The sequence below is a fragment of the Dermatophagoides pteronyssinus genome, unplaced genomic scaffold, assembly GCF_027571235.1.
Source record: "Dermatophagoides pteronyssinus isolate colony J.1.1.1.1 unplaced genomic scaffold, Derpt_VIB-CSIC_2022.12 sq0037, whole genome shotgun sequence".
Classification (NCBI taxonomy): domain Eukaryota; kingdom Metazoa; phylum Arthropoda; class Arachnida; order Sarcoptiformes; family Pyroglyphidae; genus Dermatophagoides; species Dermatophagoides pteronyssinus.
This window is the reverse complement of record NW_027461561.1, coordinates 136,169-154,586: the sequence shown is the minus strand read 5'-3', so window position 1 is coordinate 154,586 and position 18,418 is coordinate 136,169. Positions and strand designations below refer to the sequence as shown.

At 30.6% G+C, this 18,418-nt stretch overlaps 4 protein-coding genes across 4 annotated transcripts; 2 read left to right on the top strand and 2 right to left on the bottom strand.

Annotated features, from left to right (window-relative positions):
* Nucleotides 1-304: 304 nt before the first annotated feature.
* On the top strand, nt 305-2,017 carry LOC113794855 (uncharacterized). The gene is made up of 2 exons (XM_075823826.1): nt 305-1,688; nt 1,756-2,017. Exons 1-2 carry the CDS (start codon nt 469-471, stop codon nt 1,853-1,855), a joined length of 1,320 nt encoding a protein of 439 aa, XP_075679941.1. The 5' UTR covers nt 305-468; the 3' UTR covers nt 1,856-2,017.
* LOC113794853 (uncharacterized) lies at nt 1,991-9,273 on the bottom strand. The gene is made up of 4 exons (XM_027344999.2): nt 9,134-9,273; nt 3,673-9,074; nt 2,510-3,618; nt 1,991-2,447 (listed from the first exon to the last, which is right to left on the bottom strand). Exons 1-4 carry the CDS (start codon nt 9,167-9,169, stop codon nt 2,125-2,127), a joined length of 6,870 nt encoding a protein of 2,289 aa, XP_027200800.2. The 5' UTR covers nt 9,170-9,273; the 3' UTR covers nt 1,991-2,124.
* Nucleotides 9,274-10,084: 811 nt separating this feature from the next.
* On the bottom strand, nt 10,085-11,775 carry LOC113794845 (uncharacterized). The gene is made up of 2 exons (XM_027344990.2): nt 11,085-11,775; nt 10,085-11,018 (listed from the first exon to the last, which is right to left on the bottom strand). Exons 1-2 carry the CDS (start codon nt 11,773-11,775, stop codon nt 10,339-10,341), a joined length of 1,371 nt encoding a protein of 456 aa, XP_027200791.1. The 3' UTR covers nt 10,085-10,338.
* Nucleotides 11,776-12,396: 621 nt separating this feature from the next.
* On the top strand, nt 12,397-17,295 carry LOC113794843 (uncharacterized). Its single transcript, XM_027344988.2, has 4 exons — nt 12,397-12,599; nt 14,181-15,872; nt 15,936-16,208; nt 16,308-17,295. Exons 2-4 carry the CDS (start codon nt 14,321-14,323, stop codon nt 16,949-16,951), a joined length of 2,469 nt encoding a protein of 822 aa, XP_027200789.1. The 5' UTR covers nt 12,397-12,599; nt 14,181-14,320; the 3' UTR covers nt 16,952-17,295.
* Nucleotides 17,296-18,418: the final 1,123 nt, after the last annotated feature.

The window sequence follows — 18,418 nt, the reverse complement described above, 5'->3', positions numbered from 1 at the left end:
CATCGTTATGATTGATTCAAAGTCCATAGAAACCAAGATCATTCGAGGTTTTAATATGGTTTTATCTGTTGAAAAATCCTTTTTTTAAATCTTTTCAAATTCATATAGTAAAATTTTGTATTAATATTTACTATTTTGACATTTATTTGGGTTAATTAAAATGACAAAAATATCAATAAAAAAAAATTTCTTGGCAAAATTTTTGAAAACTTTTTCGGTTTCTTTTTTTTTTCGTTCGATTTCATCATCATGCTCGAATGGGACATGCGTATTTTCAAATAAAAACTTTATTTCTGAATGGTACCATCGCTCAGCACACACGCCACTAAAATTCGTTATTTTTTTGTGTTTTTCTGTTTCTTTTTTTTTGTTTTTTGTTTTTCCTTTTTTCGTTTTGTTTCGTCATTTTTCGATTTTAAATTCAATTCAATTCAATCCAGTCAATCAAATCAAATCAATCAATCAAAAATGGGATCAAAATCAAAATTATTTGATTTACAAAAAAAATTTATGAAATGTAGTGATGATATTGATGAAATTGAAATCGAATATCGTAATAATAATAATAATATTAATGATACAAGTGAATTGAATCGTTTATTGATTCGAATCGATAAAATTAATCAAGAATTTTCTCAATTATTATCCATTGTAAATCGAAGCAATAATCAAAAATTGTTTGATGAATTTGGTGAATTTTCAAATGGAATTAAAAAACAAATAAAAGTATTGATTGAAGCTATTGAAAAATCTATTGATTCCATTTCGAAACATGAACATGAACAACATCATGATGAAGAAAAACCATCGGCAACAACAACATCGTTGGAAAAAGTTGAAAAACAAAATTTTATCGATTCGAATAATGATGATAAATGTTCGAATGGTTTGATCCACAACCATGTCGATCATAATCGTGATGATTCAAAACAAACAGAAATTTGTCGTTGTTGGTTTTGTTGGCGCAAAAATCCGGATCTTTTAGCCAAAGATCAAGATGATTGGTGGCGTATTAATGTTAGAAATTTTTTCCGTCAATATCAAGATCTAACAACAGTTAGATTTTTATGTCGATTTCGTGAAGCTCGTTTAAATTTATTTATTAATTTATCAATGGATGAACGTTTACGTCTGATACGATGGATGTTTGAATTATTAATCATTGAATTTTATGAACAAATTGATCATCTGGTTGAGCCGATTGTAAAAATTGCATCAATGTTGAAAATTGATAATTGGAATCATACCATAATGGAATGGTTACGTGAACGTATTGAATCCGGTATATATTCGGATGTTTGTGATTATGAAAAATTACACGGACAAATTGATCAATATTCCGATATAATACGTGAACAATTTGAATTGAATAAACAAAAATCATTGAATCATTATTGGAATACTATCTATTTGATTATCGTTATGTTTGATCGTAATGTAATCAATTTTAATCCAAATGATTCAATGGATTTTTTGTTAAGAATTTTGAAATTTTTACTACAAAATTCACAATCCGATCATCATCCAGAAATTTATCTAGATCTTTTGATTGATTCATTGGGAATTTCGGCACCAAAATTATTGATATCGATTAAAAAAGCTCGAATGGAATTTAAAATTAAAGAATTTTTTACTGAAATTCAACATGTTTTATTGCAAACAACATTGATTTCGAATAAAGATGAACGGTAAGGATTTTTTTTGTTGAAAAAATTGTTTTTAAATTTGAAATTTTGTTTTTTACTTTTTCTACAGAATAACCACAATTCTCGAAATGATTGAAGATAATCTGGATGGCTTTACACAGCAAAAGAAACGAAATCGATATGAAATGAAAAGTTTAAAAGGCTATTGAATTTGATACAATTATCACCGGATTTTCTTCGATACACTTCGGTTTCGAAAATCAATCAAAATATGATTGAAGAAACATTTTTTAAATCTTGTCCATTTTTTCTTTTTTCATTTTTTTTATTATGCCTTTTTTCCACCGTAAAGATTTGAATTAAAATTTTTTTTCAATGGTAAAGAACATGCGAAATTTTATTGGATGATAAATTGATTTTATATACAAATTTACAATAATAACAGAGATTCCAAATATTGAAAAAATTGACTAGCTTTTCATGTATATGATGATAATTGTCGATTCAATACTGTATTGGATGTAGCAATCGATGATTGTGAACTGGTTGTTGATTGTAAATCTTCAACCATTGTTCTTGTATTGATATTGGTGGGCATTGATTTCAATTTCATTTCGATCAATTCAACATCCAATGGATTACGACCGATTGAAAATCCTCTTGATCCGGGTGAAGATTCAGCAATAATTGATGATGATGTTGCCATTTTTGAACATTGATAATAACTATTAGCTGATTTGATTGTCGATGAATTGCTTGATTGTCTTGTATGAATATTATTATCATCAACATCCAATGATTCTATGTGATATTAAATAATATTTAAAATTTTTTAATGAAATAAAATAATTGGAAAAACTTACTTGTTTTTAATAAATCAATCTGTTTCCTTTCATCATTTTCTGATTTCTTAATCATCATTGATTCTGTATCGGCTTTATGATCATCTTGATTATTGTTTTGTTGTTGTTGTTGAGCATCATCAGTTTCAGTATCAGCAATTAATGCCTGTAATGATCTAAATGTAAACATAATTGTTCGAAAATTGGCATTTTTGCCGGCACGTAATGTTACAGAATCGGTACCGACTTCCATTAGATCAAAACCAAGTGATGCATAAAGTTCATGACAACCTTGTATTGACCAAAGTTTAAGATTTAATGTTTCTAAATATGATCCAAGTAATGATGATTGACCAATATCATTACATTGATCACCATAATTAATAATATGTTCAAGTTTATCGATAATTTGGCCAACATAATCAGAAGAATTTGCAATTAATTTCGATACGGCAGCTATTGTTGCTGGTGAAAGGGCTAGAATTGCTTGTAATGCATTTGAACAACGTTGTAGACGACCATTTGGATCGGATTGTGGAAAAAATACACAAGCCGGTAAACCACCATTAGTTGATGATGCTGGTTCGAAACGAAATCCAACAGCAATCAATAATTCACGCCATCCTTTAGTATTGATGCCAACTTTATTATCAATACTTTGAACTGTTGTGTACATTGCATTTTTCTGGCCACATTGAATCCGTTGTAAGGATTTTTCCACCAAATGTAGTACGACACGCATAGCATCACGTGATTTTTCCGGTGTTTTGATCAACGTAGCTAATGATGATGACATTAATGCTACTTGTGATGAAAGTCGAACATCCGAACCAATCAAAATGAAACCAGCCCAATTACGTGGATGTGAAAAATGTGTTGTATTCTGAATAGTACTGACTGCTTCTTTTAATGCTGTCGAAACACGTGTTCCTTGTAAAAGGGAACAATAAAATATTCGAAATAAAACCTGTAATGCATTCAACGATACAGGCCATAATGTAAGAAGAACACAGGAAGCACCAGCCTGTAATAATGCCGATGTTATTGTTTTCAATACTTGTGAGGAATTATATGTTGTTGCAGCATTTAAAGCGGCTGCATGATTTGTCGATCGTGATGATATTGCCGGGCTAATCAAAATAACATTAACATCATGTTTAACATCGACAAAACAAAAAACTTACCAAGAAATAACGACCAATTTTGCTGAAAGACCAATACTAATAAGATCATGTGGTGTAAGCAAATATTCATGATCATGTAATTGATGTGCACTATCACCAATCAATACATCCGATGGTGATATGGCAATACCAAGACCAGTAGCCATTTTTAATGGATCACCATCAGTATTATCAATAATATATGATGAAAAATGTATACATTGTGCAGTGGATAATTGTGCCAGTACAGCTTCTTTATTAGCTTCGGTTCCAATCAATGGCCGTGTGGATAATAATTCACTAACAAATGCAGCTTCTTTACTTGATGCTGGATTTTCAAAATACAGTTGTGGTCGATGATTATTATGATGATTATGATCATCATCGTCGTTGGCTCTTGACACTGTTAATTTATTGGGCATTGTTGGATTAGCAACAACTAATGATGTTATTGTTGAATGATAATCATCGGATTTTTTTCTTGAAAATTTGTTTTTCGTATTATTTTGATCACCACGTAGAACATTTAATGATGGTATGACTAACAGTGAATATCTTTCACTTAAAAATTGTTCATCCTTATTACGAAGCATATTCCATGGAACAAGAAAAAGATCACCATCTAATACCAGCAAAAGCTGATTGATGGTTGATTCATTTTCGTTCAATTGATTTTGAAATGGTCCAATTAAAATATCATATAATGCAGTAGAAGCGGATGAAAATCCTGGCCAATTATGATTCAAATGCCAACGATAACTAGTTGAACGTTTCATTTTTGTATTCGTTAATGATGTTGTGGATAATGAATCTTGCGAATCAATATTCGATGGACATGATCCAGTAATATGATCAAATGATTTTCGTTGTTGTGAAAGATTAATATTTGATGAACGTCGATGATTTCTTTGTTGTTGTTGTTGTTGTTGACGATGTAATCTTGTTGTCGATGCTGTTGATGTTGATGTTACTGATGATGCCAGTGAAAATAATGAACTCAATGAATAATTTGATGAATTTAATAGATGATTTCGTCGCAAATGATGCATCGATGATGACCGTTCAAATGTTGCTGTATCGGGATAATCATCAATCGATGATCGATAATCAATCGATAATGATTCTTGATTGAATAATGAATTCTGTACACTGTTGATTAATTGTAAAATTTTTTCACGATCTGTTTTCAATAATGATGCAAAATCCACTTGATTTGGTGTTATGAGCCATGAATTATAACTACCATCAATCGTCATTGAATAATAAAGAATGGCTGCATGTTGACTTCTGGCCATATCAACAATCTGATCGATTGTTGTAATATTGGAAAATATTCCGGAATTTTTTTTCGATTTTGAAAACGATCGTGTTCGTGAACGTTCAGCTATCAACAGGGCTTCGGTTGGCCGTTGTAATGCAATTAGTATCTTGATCAATGCTTCATATGATGCACCTTGATAATGAAGATAATGTTGATGATGATGATGTGATTGTGAAATGGTTGACATTGATGTTGGCATTATTGGTAAATTTTGCCAACGAATTCGATCATAATTCGATGATGATGTTGTTGATGATGCATCACTGGTATTGCTACCGTAGCCGCCGGTCGCTGTGGTCATCATCATCGGTTCAATCATTAATTGTGTTGCCGATGAATTAAGATTCTGTAGATTTTCAATCAAATCAACTGAACGTCGTAAATGTGTTTCAGCCACTTGTAATTCATTCATTGCCCATAATACCATACCAAGTTCATAACAAATTCTAGCTTCTTCTTCATCACGATAACCAATACGTGTTTGATTATTTCGATTTTCAACAATCGTTAATGCTTGTTGAAAATATCTTCGTGCTTGATGATAATTACTATTCGATGAATTTATTTTACCCAAAGATGATAGTGCTGAAACTTGTGCATTCAAATCACCAATAATCCTGGCCACGGATAGATATTTTTCCTGATATCTGATGGCTGATTCGGGATTTCCAAGAGCATTATATGCATTGCCAATAGCACCATATGCACGTGATTCCATTTCTAATGAACCGATTTCCTGTGCTATTGTCAATGCTGATGAATGATATTTAAGACTACGTTCATAATCATGCATTTCTTGTGCAACTTGACCAAGTCCATGTAATGCTTCAGCTTCGATCAAAAGGCCAATTTGTTTTTGATGTTGATCATCATCATTTTGACCATTGGAATTAAGATTAGTTATTTTACCCAATTCTTGTTCATGTTTAAAACAACTAATTGATTGTTCATAATTTCCTAATAAACGATGCAAATGACCAAGTTCACCATATGCTAATGCTTTTGTTTGATTACAACCAATTTCATGTGCAATAACTAAACGTTTTTCATATGAAACCAGTGATTGTTGCAGATTATTTATCAATTGATAACATTTTCCCAATAAACAATAAATTTGTTCTTGATCCGATAATGATTTACTTGTCGAAAGAAAATCTAGATAAAATTTGATGGCATCATCATAACGACGTTGTGCAAAATAACAATCACCAATCGATCTCGAACAATTCGTATTGCTAACAATAAGATTATCGATAATAGTGGTTGTGGATGACATTTCTGTTTGACCATTGTCATTTCGATGATCATCAGCCGCATCGGAAATTATCGATGTTGATGTTTGATGATTATCGAATCGTTCAATCGTTTCACTTATCAATGTTGATTGACGTTCATAAAAACTAATCGATTCTTCATAATGATTCATTTGAAATTTTGTAACGGCCAAATTATTGAATGCTTGTGCTAGCATTTGACAAGATTTAAGTTGTTGTTGCTGCAAAACATTATTATTATTATCAGCAAATTGTTGTAGTTGCTGTTGCCGTTGTTGTCGACGACCATAATAACCATTCGAATCGTATTCGATCAAAAAACCAGAAGCTTCATTCAAACAATCAATTCGGCAATGATAAAATTGTTCACATTTTTCCAATTGTTTACAAAAACATTCATACGCTAAACGATAATTTTCGATTTTCAAATAACATTCACCTAAATCATTTAAACATCGAATCATTTCTTCATCCACTTCTAGCGATGAATCATCAGTCACCAAATTAGATGATTGTCGAATTTGTAATTCTTGTTGAAAAAATTCAACAGCTTGTTCCCAATCACCAGAGATTCGTTGACAATTACCAAGTGATTGTAATGCCATAGCTTCATGCAAACATTCACCCATTGATCTGGATATGGAAAGTTTTTTTTCCAAAATTTTCTTAGCTTCCATATATTTTGCCTGTTTGATCAATATATCACCAATATAACCCATTACTTTTAATCTTTCATCATTTTGCTGCTGTGATGTTAAACAAAGAAAATTTCGATAACATTCTAATGCTGAATCAAAATTATCGATTGCCGAATAAACTAAACCAAGATGATAATAAGCACGACAAATATTTTGACGATCTTGTAATTGTTTTGATTGTTCCAAATCTAATTGAAAATATTTCATAGCTGATTGATATTGTTTTGATGCAAGGTTAGCTAAACCTAAATAATGGCTAGCATTAGTTTGACCATCTTTATCATTCAAAGCGGTTGTTGTTTGCAGATATTGTTCAAAATAATGAATGGCTTTCTCGTAATTTTGATTAGAATGATAAAAATTACCAAGATTACACAGTGCTTGTGATTCATTTTGTAAATCATTAATTTCACGTGCAATATTTAGATGCAAATTTAGATGTTTCAATGCTTGATCCATCAGATGTAATGATTCGAAACATAATGCCAGACTTCCATGAGCAGCTGCTTCAGCTGAACGATCTTGTAATTCTTTTGAAATTTCTAATTCCATTTTATAATATTTCATTGCTTCATCTGGTTGTTTCATTGTTGAATAAACATTACCAATATTACCGTAAGCACGTCCAATACCCTGTTGATCATTCAATTGTTTACAAATATTTAAATGTGACCAATGAAGTTTAAGTGAACCATCTAAATCACCCAACAATTGATAAACGATTCCCAGATTGGAACAAGCTTTTGCTTCAGCCAAACGATCTTTTGTATTCAATGCTGCATCTAATTGTCGTTCATACCAACGTTTTGCTTGTATGAAATCTTTCATACAACGTGATGCATGTCCCAAACCAGCATATGCTTTTGATTCAATAATTCGATCACCCAATTCTTGTGATATACGTAATACTTGTTCATGAAATTGTATTGCTTGTTCATATTGACGACGATAATGATATGCTGAACCAAGATTTGAATATGCTCTTGCTTCTTCCGATTTATTACCCAATAATTTTGATAATTTTACATGTTCCAAATGATATTCAATCGCTTTATCGAATTCACCGGCAGCCAAATGTACTGAACCAACATTACCGATTTCTCTGGCTTCAGCTAATGGATCACCACCTAATTGTCGTATAATTTGCAAACATTGTTGATGACTTGATAGGGCATTTTTCAGATCACCAATCGCTGAATAAACATGACCAAGTGATGTTAATGCTAATGCTGCCTGATCATTGTGTTTATGTTTCATAGCCAATACTAATTGATAACGATGTGATGATAATGCTTCACGATAACTACATTTAGCAAAATATGCTGAACCAAGATTAGCATGTGCACGACATTCACCCAGAATATCACCTAATGTTCGTGCAACTTGTAAATCTTGTTGCATATAATCAATTGCTTGATCAAGATTATTTAATGACCAATATGCAGTACTTAATGCTGAAAATACTGATCCACGAAGTTTTAGCGAACAGGAACCAATTTGCAATGCTGATTCTAATACTGTAACAGCAGCTGCAAAATGTGTTGCAGCTAATAATTCTTGACCAACTACCGATGTTATCACAAATGGAGATTTATCAAAATTCATTACTTGAAGTTGACGATAAATTGGTTCGAGGGTAGCACGTAATGGTGATTTCATTGCTGTTTCAACAAATGCCGATAATAATTGAGTAGATTTAGATTCTTTAGCTAAACCTGATGCAAATGCAGCCAGTGCATCAGGATATCGTTGTAGAAATTGTAATGCAATACCTTGACGATAATAAGCTTTACTCCAATTTGGACATAGATCACGGGCTTTATTTGCATCATGTAATGCTTTATCATAACGTCCCAAACGACAATAAACAGCCGAACGATTACCATAAACAATATGATTGGAATGATCCAATTTCAATGCCTCGCTATATAAACGTATAGCCGCTGTATAATCACCGGTTTGTATAGATTTTGCTGCCATTCGTATACGTTCGGAAAATATTTGTTGAATATTTTGATTCGAATTTGTTGTTGTTGAATTTTGTTGTTGTTGATGATCATCATTATTATCATTATCATTGTTGTTGGTCATCACATTATTCGTTGTTGAATCCAATTCAATCGATACAATCTGATTAAATGAAAAATGAAAAATTCACAAAATTGGAAAAACAAAAAAGCAAACCAAACCTCTTCAAGATCCAATGAATTTCTTGATTCCATCATTTTCAAGATTTAAAAAAGTTTTACAGTAAAAGTAAAATCACAAAAAATTGATAATCATGATGAAGTTGAATGGTTGAAACACATACACAAATCAAATTAGCAAATGAAAGAAATTTTTGAAAAAAATAAAGAATGCCAATCGATTTGATTTGATGGTTCTTGAAGATAATATCATTCGATTCGTTGATCTGTCCTGTCTTGATGACGAGCTACACAAATGTGCCACCTTTCTATAACCGAGCAAGCCAAGCAAAAAAAAAAAACGAACGAACGACAACAACCTTTCGACGCGCGCCAATAACCAACGACGATAATAAACAAAACTCAATGCACGTCTTGGTAGCAAAACAACATTCCAATGGCCAGTCAATGATGATGATGACGGCGACAAAAACAACCAACCGACCAACCACTACTATGCAATTATTATCAACAATGACCATTCATTAGTAAGTATATTCTTGCCAAACTCAACTGGCTTACCTTTTTTGATATTGCCTACCTGAACTTTTTTTTTCTGAAGTAGGGTCGTGTTATAGATAAATTCAGCCGCCGGCTGCTGATGGTAATAATAAAGTCTATAAAGAATGATAATCATAGTAATCATCATCATCTAAATCATCATGATGTCCTTGATTTTCTATTCTTGATTCGTTTGCCCGTTGTTGACATCGTTGAGAATTATCTTTGAAATGTTTTTTTTTATTTTAAATCAAATTAGTTCAAAAATTGTTGTTTTTTGATTTGAAAAAAAAACAAACAAAGAAAATAATCTTTCAAGATTCAAGCTTGACTAGTCAAATTTCACTTATTTCAAAAAATCAATTACAAGTTTGTCTGAGCGAATGGCGGCACTTGATACCCGAAAAAGAAATGCCGGCCAACATGGAAAAACAAACAAAACACACACAATCATAAATCGAAGGTGATCGATATATTTTTTTAATTTAAAATTCTAAATAAAGAAAAACAGAAACAAATTTGGATAGAATCTCAATGAAAACAAACGAAAAAAAGAAAGAACAGTAAATATTGAATATGATAACAAAAGTGTGAAACAAAAATGGCTGATGATGATGACAAATGGCAAAATTGGATGATGAATATCGATTCTGGAAAATCCATTGTGTGTGACCTGATCACCATCGTTTATCGTACAATCATTGTTGCTAAAATTTGTTTGATTTAATCGATGATGACGGTGATTGTTGTTGTTGTTGCTTAAGAATAATCAATATTTTGTGCAATGATGTTTGAACAATAAGTTTATCATAATCCAATATGAATGATGTTGAAATATGACTATTATTATCATTAACATTATCGGATAGTTTACGATTGATAATTGTTTCCAAATGATTTAGATTTGTAGCAAAATAATTTTTAAAATAACGTTCAATAAGTATTGCAAATAGATTATTGAAAGACATAAAATGACAAGATGCAAATGTTGATGCGGCTGTTGGTAATGATGATAATGATGATGATTTATACGATGATGATGATGATGATAATTGATTCGAATGAACATGATGACCATATTGTTGAGAGATGGGCAATAAACGTTCGAATCGTATTGATTGTTCATCACAATCGATTAATAGCTCAACATATAATAAACATTTAATAAAATCCATTTCATAATGTTTATTACGTAATGATAAACGTTTTGGTTGTAGACGATGTCCAATTTTTAATTGACAATCAAGTTGAATTTTTAGATCGGAAATTAATACAGTAAAATTTAAAACAAAACGATTATTTCCTAAAAATCTTATAAAACCATCTTCCGATGTTTTCATTACATTTCGAAGACCATATATTCTATATTGATGTGTTTGAATGGTTACTGTTTTTGTTTTTTGGAAATGAAAAATATTAATTAACGATAGAATTATAACGATAAAAAACTAACCGAAAGAATTGAGCAAATGATCCCGATAATCATCGATTATTAATGGATCACATTGATCAGGTAGATGTTTACGATATGCGTCGATCATTATTTCAATAAATCGATCAGATCGTATTGATGATGATGATGATAATAATGATGAAGCTTGAGGTTTTGAATAAAATTTTGATAATTTTAAATAGAATTTTTCATCCAAATTTTGTTGTTGTTGTTGTTGAGATTTTTGTACACAATTATCACAGTATTGTTGTTGTTGTTGATTAGAATTATTGTTGTTGACTATGATTGATGGTATCGTTTCCGGTATCTTTGTTGTTGTTTTTGTTGTTGTATGATATGATTCGATTGATGATTGATTGGAATGAATTTGTTCATTATGATTTTGATTATTATTCAAATCTGTTTGTTGTTGCTGTTGTTGTCGACATGATTTTGATGATAACGATGATAATGGTGATGGTGATGATAATAATAATGGTTTTTCTGTCGATGATTCTAATGTTTGTGGCAACAATTCTTGTTGAATCAATTTCGAATGTTGACAATCGATTTCTTTTTCTAAATCGTCCATCACCGTTGTTGTTGTTATTGTTGTCGATGTTGTTGATGTTAATGATAAAAATTTCATCATATCTTTACCAATAAGAATATCATATAAAGATTTTAACCATAAAATTATATTCTGTTCCATGATTGGATTTGCATTTGAGATTTGTAAATCAAAGATTCAAAAACTGTATTAAAAAACAATCAAGAAATTCGAATCTTTTTTTGTGTTCGTTTCGAATGACAAAGTGGGCAGTGAGTATATCAACAACGACGATCATCCATTTTTCAAAGGTTTTTTTGATGATGATTTTTCAATTTTTTTAAAAATTAATTTTTTATTTTTCTGGCTCATTCATTTAGCATGATAATGATGATGACTCGTTGAAATTCAATCATCATCAACAACTGCTTTGGTGATTGTATCGATGATGACAATGTTCGATGTTCGATGGTGTTCACAAAGAAGAACGGAAATGAATGAAATCACAGAATTTTTTTTGAAAAATGACTATTCGATTATCATCTGGATGGATGGATAGATGTTTGAAGAATAAATGAATGTTAATGATGATGATGTTCACCACCGATCATGATGATGATTGAAAGAATTTACTTTTTGGATAAATGTCAAGATTTTCTTTGCCACCGACTAAACATCAGCCGAAACCAACCTTGGCAATGACTGATGATAATGATCGTTGTCGTCGAATTTATTTTGTTTCATTTTTTGCTGGCTGGCAACAACACAATACAATCAGCAACAACAAAAATCTATTTACGTAATTTGAAAATTTAAATCAAATGTGGGATTACATTAATTAACTAATTTAAATGAGAAGAAAAAAAAAACTTGGCAAAAGAAAAATGGTTGAAAATTTTCTGGTCGTATAGCGGAATATCATGAACATTTTGATGAACATCACCAACACAATCAGTGTCACCAGATATTAAAGATCTTGAGATAAGGTAAGATTAACCTGACCTAATCCTTTTTTTCTTTTGCTATCAAATTATCAAATTCAAATTTCGGACATCAATCATCATAAACATAACAAACAAGTAAAGTTGCACTCAAAAAAAATGTGATGTGAGTTGTGATATGTGAGAGAAATATATTGATATATTTTTTACACATAGAGAGAGAGAGGGAGAAAGAGTCTGTTTAAACATTAAAAGTGACAATAAAAATTTTTGTTTCTTTCATTCATTTTCTGCATAACATAACATAACATTACTTGTTTATTGTATGACGTATGATGAATGAAATGTAGATGTTTTTGTTAGATGTGTTGTCAATGGTAATTGATTGATTTGGTTGATGATATTATCATCAAATTCAATTCAATAATAATAATGATCATTCGTTTTGTAGACATTAAACAAATCTCGTATTACAAAAAAAAGTTTTTTATTCTCTTTTTTCTATCATTTTTTGAATTGAAAATTACAAGGATTTTGTTTTGTTTTTTTTTTTGAAAATCATTGCATCAATGATGATGATGATGATGATGGCCTCATTCGATATGGGAGTGATGTAGATGAATTTTGTTGCTGTTGTCATTGTTTTTTTCGTTTTGTTTGGCACTATTTAGAATGATGATTATATAATCAGTAAATGAGAAGCAGTGGTGTGTTAGGATATGATGATGTTAGCTTAAATTTTGCTTTGAAGAGAGAATCGAATTAGTCACGAGTCTATGCAACTAACTTGCTATAATAATAAATGATGGTCATAATCAAAGTTATGTTCATAGTTGAGTGAGGTTAGGTTGATGACTATGACTATGATTGATAGTAGAGTGAGGTTAGGTTGATGACTATGACTATGCCTATGACTATGATTCATAGTAGAGTGAGGTTAGGTTGATGACTATGACTATGCCTATGACTATGATTCATAGTTGAGTGAGGTTAGGTTAATCACTATGACTATGCCTATGACAATGATTCATAGTTGAGTGAGGTTAGGTTAATCACTATGACTATGCCTATGACTATGATTCATAGTTGAGTGAGGTTAGGTTGATCACTATATCTATGATACTAATTTGTAATATTACAAAAAGCATGATGAACAAACAAAAGAAAAACTGTCAACTCATTTTATGATGATAATGATCGATCCATATTGTTTTGTTTTTACTTGTTGGCCACCACCGCACACACAAAACTCTCATTCATTAAAATTTTTCTCTAATTTCTCATGGAATATTCAATGTTGGGCTTTTTTTAATTATAAACTCATAGATTCAACCAAAGAGAAACTAAATACCTATTCTATTGAAGGAAAATTCGCCCCAAGAACAAAAACCAAACATTGATTTTATCTCGATCGATTTTCAATCAGGTTTTTCCCACTCGAAATTGTATCAATCTTGTTCATTTGATTGAAATATTTACTCAATTGATTGATTTGATCGATAAAATTGATTGATTGATTAATTTCTTTGGCTATATGCGCACCGTCTATTGGCAACAATTGTTTTTAAATTAAATTTTTTTCAAATTTTAAAAAAATATTTTAAAATTAAATTATTTCAACACTAGATGGCAACAGTTGTTTTATAAAACAAGAAATTAGATTTGAATTTTTTTCCACGGATATTTAAATTGACCACAAATACGAATGCAATTTTGAATCGAAATTTTATGCGAAAAGAAGCGAAAAAAAACTAGTGACAAAAAAAATGACCGATTCTGTACAAATTTTTCTTCGATTACGTCCATGTATTGAACAACAACAACAACAACCACAACAAAAACAATCAAAAAATGTTTTAAAAAATCAAATGAAAATAAATGATGATAATACGATTGTATCGATAATAAATTCCGATCAAATTGAACAATATGAATTTGATCAGATTTTCAATACGGAAACCGATCAATCGACTATATTTACCCGGATATGTCGACCAATGTTAAAATCGTTGATTGATGAACAAAAAGATGCCCTATTATTTGCATATGGTATAACATCATCAGGTAAATCATATACAATTAATGGAATGCCTAGTGCACCTGGTCTAATACCACGTACATTGGCTTATCTATTTCAACAAATACCCACTCAACAATTATTTAATCATGAAAATTATCGTATCAAATCGAACAAACAAAATGGATTTTTTTTGGTCGAAATCAACAACAACAACAACGATGATCATTATTTTGATGATGAATGGGAAACATTTTGCCAATCGTTAGAATCAATGACATTATCATATGAACGAAAATATTTTCAAACATTAAAACAATGGTCCAATATTTGTATTGAAATTGATGACGATGATGATCATGAAGATAATGGTGAAGATGCAAAGATAATGAAAGAATCGCTGAAGAATGGACAGAAAAAATATTGCTTATTCATATCGTTTGTTGAAATATATAATAATTATATTTATGATTTATTGGAAATACCAAATCCCAAACAAATGAAATGGATACGAACAAGACATACACTAGTGAATGATTCAAATCAAATGGTTTATGTACAAGGTGTTCAGGAAATACAGGTAAAAAATCTTGACCAAGCATTTGGTGTTTATCTTTTTGGATTACAAAATCGTCAATTATCGCAAACAATGATGAATGAACAATCAAGTCGTTCACACAGTATATTTACATTGAAATTAATTCATTTGGATGATGATCATCTTGCTAAAGGTGGTGGTTATCCTAACCTTCAATTAAAAGTTAGTCAATTTTCAATTGTTGATTTGGCCGGTTTAGAACGTTTAAATCGAACCGGGAATTGTGGTAGAAAATTATTCGAAGCTGGTTGGATTAATAATTCATTGATGACTTTACGTACTTGTTTTGATGCAATACAAAAAATCAATAATAATCAAAATAATCAAAATACGGATCGAATATTGATACCATATCGTCAAAGTCGTTTAACATACTTGTTGAAACGTTTTTTTGAATTTCGTTCGACGATACGAATGATTTTATGTGCCAGTTTCGAACGAGAAAATTTCGGTGAAAATCTGCATGTATTGAATTTTGGACGAAAAATTCAACGAATTCGTTTGGATTTAGTACAAATTCGTCAACGAAATCTATCCGGTGATTCAATTCCAGATGATGGTCAAGATGAACTGAATTATGGTGATCTTGAAGAAGATCAGAATAAGGAATCACCAACGATGAAAAACATTGAAAATTTCAGACAAAATTTTCAACAATTTGAATCAAAATTGAATGATTTATCCGATCGAATGGAATCAATTTGTAAGTTTTTCGTTTGATTGAGAATTTGATTTTGATTGTTTCGTTGATTTTCCGTAACTTTAGTACAAAAATTGGATCAATCATTGAAACATTTACCGCCAACACGTCTGGATCGACAACCAATATTTTTACCATTACAATTATTATCATCAACTATGGCAGAAAATAATCGTTTAAATTTCCAACAAATTCTTTTACGATTACAACAACAACAAAAATCATTGAACAACAATAATCAATCATCAAAATCATTGATTGAATTACGTGAATTTCGTCATGAATTACATCGTTGGCAACAGGATAATCGTGAATTGGAAACAAAATTTATTGCATTATGTGAGTGTTTTGAAAAGAGTTTTTTTTAAAATCACAATTTTTAAAATTTCAAATTTCCATTTTTCCATTTACCATTAATCATCGAATGATCAATGATAGTGGCCGATTGCCAACAACGTTATCGTGTCGATTTATCATCATCATCATCGGTTTCCCATCATCAACCATCAACAATGAATGGAAAATTTAATGAAACAACCATGAATGTTTATGATCGTCTTTATTATCAATCACCAGCCAGATATAAACAAAATCAATTAATAAATCGATCAATAATTGAATCAAATAATCGTTTTCAGATCAATTTGAAGACAAAGACAAAAACAACAGCGACCACGACAACGATAAAAAAATTACCACCATTTCGAAGTAATCAAAGTGGTGGTGGTGGTAATATTGTCAATCAATATGTTCATCGTTTTGTGACTAATACCGGTACCGGTGTTGTTGGTGGTGGTGGCGGTAGTGTTTATCGTTCGGCTGCTGCTATTCGTCGACCAAATCCAACTGCGTCAATAGGACCAACACCGATAAAACGTTCAACCGGTGGCAGTACAAAGATAATTCCACGAATGCGAACGATAATGTCAACAACAACGACGACGGATAAAAATTTCAATGGAAAAACTATAACAATCGTTAATAATAAACGACAAATGTCGGATAAAATTCGTAAATTATGTAGAAAATTCGAACCAATAGAAAAACTAGAAAAATCTATTGTTAAACGTAAATTATTTTAAATTCATAAAAATAAAAAACAACAAACAACAACATGTATAACCCATTCGAACTTTGTTTCCCCTCAACTCACCTCGAACACTAATGATAATAATCTTATCAGAAAAAAAAGACACATACACACCGTGTGTTTATAAGTCAATCATATCAGGTCAGGTTAGGTCAATCATCTGATTATCATCATCCGATTTTCATTAATTTTGTCTTTGTTTGAAAGAAAGAGAAAACATTTCAATATTTAAATTATGTTTCATTCGTCCACGATTGGTCAGTCGATATATGTTTGTTTTCTATTTCCACCTTAATGTGGGTAATTAAGTCAAAATAAACCGATCAACATAACTAACTAACTAATGTTCATCATCAAGCAAAGAAGAACCGTTATATAACTGTTTTTGTTCAAAAAAAAAAAAAAAAAAATTCAAATTCAGGACATTGGCCTATTGATGAAATGATCATTCTTGGATTGTGCATATTTCTTCATTTGTTGATGATGATGATGCTATTAATATGAATTTGTTTTTCATTTATTTTTTTGCAGATATTTTTAGATTTTTTATTTCTGTTTTTTTTCCAGGTAAAATATACAGAACATCATCGATATATTTATTTATTATATAATTATTACTTTTTTCTTAAATATTAAAAATAGGTAATCATCATCATCATCATCATCATCATCATCATCAGCTATCAGTCAGACAGGTTTTTTTCGTTGTTTAGTTTCTTTTAGTTTTTAACTTTTTTGCTTTTAGCTAATTTTTTTCGAGTTTTAATTTGATTCAATGAATGAATGAATGATGATCATCATTGCATCCAGCCATTTTTAAATCGTTTGCACCAAAAAGAAAACTATTTCCACACAAGTTTGTTGATGATGATGAACCTCTCTCACTCTATATCTACCTTAGTGAAGAAAAATCAAGATATAACTGGACCTTAAAGTAATGAAAATAACAAGTCGCTCGGTTTAGTTCATCATCACCAGCCAAGCGCAAGTAAAGAGATTTTTTTCAATAAAAATTTTTCCTGATTTTTTTTCATTTTGAAATTGATATTAACCCATGGTGGTGGTCAGAAATTTTCAACCAGAAACAGTGATGATGATCAACTGGTTTTTTTCATCATCAGTAATATCGACCACTTTAGACGTCGAATATGGATATGAACGATGCTTAAAGCTTGTCACCAAAACAGAATTTATTCATTTTTTTAAAAAGTTTTTTATCAATTTATCGAAGAAAAATTTTCCTTTTCTGATCAATAACCGGTCAGTACTGGATTTTTTTTTCTTTATTAAAAGTAAGGATCGTCCCGAGAATGACATTAACAGGAAAAAAACAATCAATCATTTTACGATCTCTTGGCAAGTTTCATTTTACGAATTTTAATTTTTAAAAATTTTTTTAAAATGTTTTCTTTCGGGTGATCAATCGACTTGAGAAACAAAACAACTAATCGATCAAACG

Bases quoted from the DNA above. Each gene is read 5' to 3' on its own strand.
- LOC113794843 (XM_027344988.2), top strand. From the start codon at position 14,321: ATGACCGATTCTGTACAAATTTTTCTTCGATTACGTCCATGTATTGAA. The intron at 15,873-15,935 runs GTAAGTTTTTCG...CCGTAACTTTAG, and splicing joins CGATCGAATGGAATCAATTT to TACAAAAATTGGATCAATCA. The intron at 16,209-16,307 runs GTGAGTGTTTTG...GATCAATGATAG, and splicing joins AACAAAATTTATTGCATTAT to TGGCCGATTGCCAACAACGT.
- LOC113794845 (XM_027344990.2), bottom strand. From the start codon at position 11,775: ATGGAACAGAATATAATTTTATGGTTAAAATCTTTATATGATATTCTT. The intron at 11,019-11,084 runs GTTAGTTTTTTA...AAACAAAAACAG, and splicing joins TCATTTGCTCAATTCTTTCG to TAACCATTCAAACACATCAA.
- LOC113794855 (XM_075823826.1), top strand. From the start codon at position 469: ATGGGATCAAAATCAAAATTATTTGATTTACAAAAAAAATTTATGAAA. The intron at 1,689-1,755 runs GTAAGGATTTTT...CTTTTTCTACAG, and splicing joins ATTTCGAATAAAGATGAACG to AATAACCACAATTCTCGAAA.
- LOC113794853 (XM_027344999.2), bottom strand. From the start codon at position 9,169: ATGATGGAATCAAGAAATTCATTGGATCTTGAAGAG. The intron at 9,075-9,133 runs GTTTGGTTTGCT...TCATTTAATCAG, and splicing joins ATTCATTGGATCTTGAAGAG to ATTGTATCGATTGAATTGGA. The intron at 3,619-3,672 runs GTAAGTTTTTTG...TATTTTGATTAG, and splicing joins AAATTGGTCGTTATTTCTTG to CCCGGCAATATCATCACGAT.